General features: G+C 42.9%; 1 protein-coding gene across 1 annotated transcript in view; it reads left to right on the forward strand.

The window, feature by feature from the left end:
• Window positions 1–5,241, forward strand: part of LOC138303593 (putative DBH-like monooxygenase protein 2) — a 186,845-nt gene extending 181,604 nt beyond the window's left edge. The window contains exon 13 of the mRNA XM_069242867.1: window positions 3,931–5,241. Within this exon, the coding sequence (XP_069098968.1) occupies window positions 3,931–3,990 (60 nt within the window). The 3' untranslated portion in view covers window positions 3,991–5,241. The remainder of the gene's footprint in view (window positions 1–3,930) is intronic.
• The last annotated feature ends 759 nt before the right edge of the window (window positions 5,242–6,000 follow it).

Below are 6,000 nucleotides of genomic sequence, written 5' to 3' on the forward strand. Positions count from 1 at the left end.
TTCATTAGTATATCATGACTACATCCTTAAAACAAAAGGAAGATCAACTCTCACTGTTGGACATGGCCGTTTTTGCAGGTTCATCCCCAAACTGGTTGCCTCCTTCCTCCTATTTTTTCTGACCAGTTTTTGTTCGCTTGAGGACTCTGGGCACTTTGCCACTGATAATCAGTGCTAAAGTGCATATGCTCTCTGTGTAATTTGTATTGGCGATTGGTTTACCCGTGATTGGCATATCGAATTTACCAGTAGGTCCCTAGTAAAGTGCACAAGAGGTGGTCAGGGCCTGTAAATCAAATGCTACTAGTGGGCCTGCAGCACTAGTTGTGCCACCCACATAAGTAGACCTGTAAACTTGTCTCAGACCTGCCACTGCAGTGTCTTTGTGTGCAGCCTTGCACTGAAAATTCGATTTGGCAACTGTAACCACTTCTGGGACATGTTCTGATGTGTTTTACATGTCCCAACAGTGAAATAATGCCAACTTTGGTGTTCAGTGTTGCAGGGCCTATTTCTCTCATAGGTTAACATGGGGTCTACCTTTAGATATTCTTATAGTGCCATTTCTCTTTGAGAGACAATAGAACTGTGGAGTTTCGTGTCCCTGAACTCAGAATTTAAAAATACATATTTTAGTGAAGTTGGTTTTTAGATTGTTAGTTTGAACATGTCACTTTTAGAAAGTGGACATTTTCTTAATTAAACCATTCTGTGCCTCTGCCTGCTTGTGCATTCCACATCTGGGTAAGACTGACAGTTGGGCTGTTTTGAATTCCCTTTAGACACAAAGGGAGCTGGGGTGTAATCTGCATATCCTAATGAGCCATCTGGGCTAGAGTGGAGGGAGAACTGGTCACTTACACCTGAATGGGCTGTGCCTGCCCTTACACAATGCAGTCTCCAGCCCCCTGGTGTGTGTCTGGGGCCAAACCTGGGCAAGCAAGATCTTGTGAACAACAGAGACTTCCCTTTGAAGTTTGCGTACTTCAAAGGCAGAAAGGGGTATAAGTAGGGGTATAAGTAGTGGACCCAAACCCAAGACTTTAGATTTCTTCAAGATCACTTCTGGATTGAAGAGTAACCTCTGCCAAGGAGAAGAGCTGAAGAGCTGAGAAGAAGTGCTGCTCCTGCATGGGACTGTGCTTTGTTGGGCTATCCTGCAGTTGCTGCTTCTGCCTGTTAAAGGGGACAATGTTTGGACTTTGTTGTGCATTCCTGCTTGAGAAGAATCTCCAAGGGCTTGGACTGAGCTTGCCTCCTGCTTTGAAGTCTCAGGGCCATCAACTACTTCCCCTGCCAGCACCTGAACTCTCTGCTGAGACTCCTGCCCTGCCAAGTGGTGCCCGATCCAGTCCCTAGGCCCTTGAAAGGTGAAGCTGGTAGAAAAGGGCAGAAATCCACATACAGAACACCGGGCAGGAACATTTTTGACGCACCATCTACAAAGTGGCTGATAAACGACAAGCCACCCACTTCTCGACTAAAATCGATGCACCACTTGCATCACGACTGGGAGATCGACGCATCGCAGCTGGAGAAATGACTCAACACCCACTTGCGGCTGCTGATAATGATGCAAACCCCTTGCTGCGTGGTTTTCTAACGCCGTGTGTAGGAAAGTACCATCTTCCCTGGCATGTTACCCCCATATTTCTCTGGATATATGTTGCTTTAGTCTATGTGTCACTGGGACACTGCCAGGCAGGGCCCCAGTGCTCATACGTATGTGCCCTTTATGTGTTCCCTGTGTGATGCCTAACTGTCTCACTGAGGCTCTGCTAACCAGAACCTCAGTGGTTATGCTCTCTCTGCTTTCCAAATTTGTCACTAACAGGCTAGCGACTAAATTTACCAATTCACATTGGCATACTGGTACACCCATATCATTCCCTAGTATATGGTACTGAGGTACCCATGGTATTGGGGTTCCAGGAGATCCCTATGGGCTGCAGTATTTATTTTGCCACCCATAGGGAGCTCTGACAATTCTTACACAGGCCTGCCAGTGCAGCCTGAGTGAAATAACGTCCACGTTATTTCACAGCCATTTACCACTGCACTTAAGTAACTTATAAGTCACCTATATGTCTAACCTTCACCTGGTGAAGATTGGGTGCAAAGTTACTTAGTGTGTGGGCACCCTGGCACTAGCCAAGGTGCCCCCACATCGTTCAGGGCAAATTCCCCAGAAGTTCCTAGTCCTCTTCGTTCTTGCAGAACTCCAAGCTTCTTCCAACAGGTGGCAGCTTCCTTGCACCCCCAGCTGGCATTTCCTGGGCTCCTGCCCACTCTCGACACTGTCGCGACTATTTGACTTGGTCCCCTTGTCTTGCAGGTACTCAGGTCCGGAAATCCACTGTTGTTGCTTTGCTGGTGTTGGTCTTCCTTGCAGAAACCCCCTATCACGACTTCTGTGCTCTCTGGGGGTTGTAGGTGCACATTACACCTACTTTTCAGGGTCTTGGGGTGGGCTATTTTTCTAACCCTCACTGTTTTCTTACAGTCCCAGCGACCTTCTACAAGCTCACATAGGTTTGGGGTCCATTCGTGGTTCGCATTCCACTTTTTGAGTATATGGTTTGTGTTGCCCCTATACCTATGTGCTCCTATTGCAATCTACTGTAACTTTACATTGCTTGCATTACTTCCTTTTGATATTAACTGCATAATTTTGGTTTGTGTACATATATCTTGTGTATATATCTTATCCTCATACTGAGGGTACTCACTGAGATACTTTTGGCATATTGTCATAAAAATAAAGTACCTTTATTTTTAGTACTTCTGTGTATTGTGTTTTCTTATGATATTGTGCATATGACACCAGTGGTATAGTAGGAGCTTTACATGTCTCCTAGTTCAGCCTAAGCTGCTTTGCCATAGCTACCTTCTATCAGCCTAAGCTGCTAGAAACACCTCTTCTACACTAATAAGGGATAACTGGACCTGGCACAAGGTGTAAGTACCTCTGGTACCCACTACAAGCCAGGCCAGCCTCCTACACCGTGCAACCGGATTTCTCATGCATCATCACTGGGCATCCAAAATCAATGCAAGGCTGGGTGGATCTAAGGTGTCCATCCTGAAATCGACGCATCGCTCTCTAGCAGGAGAGAAAAGCATTGCACCACTGACCCGACCGGAGAAGAAACGATGCATGGCCTCACTTGCGAGTAAGGAATCGCCGCATCTCTGACTCTTCCGATGCACGCTTCCTGTGTGGCTTCATTTTTGATGCAAACCAGGTACTTCGTGTAACAGCAAGGTTTCCATTGTTTTCTATAGAGTAAGACTCTTATTCTTTTGAAAATCCAAATTGTAACTTGTGTATGTTGAATTTTTGTCATTTATTACCGGTTTTCTAAACTGTGGTGGTGTCCATTTTGTAGTGTTTTCACTGTATTGCTGTGTGTGTTGGTACAAATACTTTACACATTGCTTCTGAGTTAAGCCTTTCTGATCGTGCCAAGCTACCAAGGGGGTGAGCAGGGGTTAACCAGGTGTGTCTCTCCTTTACCCTGACTAAAGTGTGGGTCCTTGCTTGGACAGGGGGTAACCTGACTGCCAACAAAAGACCCCATTTCTAAAACTCCCAATATACTGTATGAATGAATGTGTGAGTATTTTCATGTAGTGGTATGGGAGAGAAGACCAGGTCCGAACAGTAAGAGGTGCAAAGTCCCACCCTAACATTGCATTTGTATAAACGGGAAATGCCTATTGTGAAAGTCCAATCAACTGATCCATATTATTAGGATGAGAAGTCTACATATTACATCTGTAATACTACAATGAAGGTTTGTCATGCATCTATTCACAATTCAAAACGCTTCTGTTAAAAAGTATAACTTGAACCTGTTATTCACGAGGCTTCTTGGTTACCCACAACAGCATGTTATGTACTGACATGACTAGTCTCTTTCTTTACAGTTTCTGCAAGAATCCCAAACTTCAAAAACTCCAGCAACAACAAATGGAAGACGAAAATGAGACCTGGACAAAGGAGTTCTTGATTCTCGGATTTTGGGGTCTTCAGCAATTGCAAATCCCTCTATTTCTTTGCTTGTTGCTGATTTACATGGCAAGCCTGGTTGGAAACCTTCTTATCATAGCAATTGTCTATTCTAACATGCACTTGCACACGCCTATGTATTTCTTCCTAACAAATTTGTCTTGCCTAGACATTATTTATACAACATTCATTTTCCCTAAAATGCTGGGCAACTTTTTTTTTAAATGGCACACGCATTTCTTATTGGGAATGTCTACTGCAAATGTATGGCTTCATTGATATGGTGTCTACAGAAGTTATGCTCCTCATAGTTATGGCTTTTGATCGCTACGTGGCCATTTGCAATCCGCTACGTTACTCAACAATCATAAATAGGACTTTGTGCATGTTGTTGGTTGCAGGAACGTGGTTATTTGGACTTCTAAATGCAATACCTCACACCGCACTCATGTCTAGGCTGGTCTTCTGTGGTTCTCACATAATCAACCACTTTTTCTGTGATGTGATAGCATTATTGAAACTTTCATGTACAAGTACTCAAAATATCGAGATGCTTTCCTACATCCTTGGTGCTGTGGAAGCAATGGTGCCTTTTGTTGTCATTGCTGCATCATACATCAACATCATCTCTTCCATCTTGAAAATACAGTCCAGAGAGGGAAGACAAAAGACTTTCTCCACTTGCGCCTCTCACCTCACAGTGGTCATCTTATACTATGGATCCCTCTGTGTTACATACATGCGACCAGCATCAACACACTCAAAGTACAATGACAAACTCATGTCTTTGGCGTACATCGCTATTGCTCCACTATGTAACCCCATCATATATAGTCTGAAAAACTCAGAGTTTAAAACAGCCCTGAGGAAACACAAGGCATGAAATGAGGGACATTAAAGTCTCTGGTTAATTGTCTATGGTCAGGACATTTGAAGACAGTTAATCAGAGTTACTGATAAGAATGGGGCATGCTTCACTATTAACATCAATTCTTTGGGGTACCAAAAGTATGTAAGATTCCAGATGTGTTTTCAGAATGAAGATAATTTTTGCTTATTTCTATTTTTTACTCAGAAACATTTAGAGAATGAGAAATGTTAATTATATGCCACATGGTGGTGTTTAACTTCACTTTAATGCTTGCTTTCTGTTAACCGGAGGGTATTTAAGAAACTGCTAGAAAAATGTTTTTCATCATACAAAAGATTGTTGAGCCCCTTTTAATAAAAACCTCTTTTTTCTTTGTCTGCTCATGTCTTCAAGAACCTTGCTCCAGATGTATTCAGCAATTCTACAAATGCAAACCCTGTGATTTACAAAACAAAGTTGGTGTTGCAATTCAAATCAGAGATTGGAAGGGGAGCTCCTTTCAAATTGCCATTCTGTATCATATGTGTTAATAGTTTGCAACTGCAGTTCCAGGTTGCAAGGTATTAGCTAGTTGCTGATTTCTCAAAAAGATGTTAGTGAAACCCCTTCCTCTTTGAGAATCATGTTGGCAGCCTCACAGGAAGTAGACATTAGTCCCGGAGACTACTACTGACTGCTCATACCTACGTTTTGTCAAAGAAGGAACTTATTTTTTGTTAAAGAAGCAATAGTTCCCTTGCGGGACTTGGCAGCTTAAAAAAAAAACAGTGAGACTTGCAGGACACAACCCCTGTGAATGTAGCCAATCACAGGGGGGGGTGTATTTCAACCTGCCTAATTAATTTTCATTAGGCACATTGTTCGGAAACCCCCTGTGAATGCTGAATTTGAAACCTGAAGTAAGAATAAGCTCTCAGAATCAGTCAGTGCACAGTTTGTGACCATATCTTGTGAGTAGAGTCTCTCTGTTATGTATGTATAATCATTTCATGCAATAAAGGCAGATAAAGGATAGGTTTAAGAATGATAAAAATAGATATGCATCTTCCAGTGACGTTGGTATTTTTTTGATAATTGACTGTCTGCAGCACATTCTCTGATTCACTGCCTGCATCAA

This window comes from Pleurodeles waltl, chromosome 7, assembly GCF_031143425.1.
Source record: "Pleurodeles waltl isolate 20211129_DDA chromosome 7, aPleWal1.hap1.20221129, whole genome shotgun sequence".
Lineage (NCBI taxonomy): Eukaryota > Metazoa > Chordata > Amphibia > Caudata > Salamandridae > Pleurodeles > Pleurodeles waltl.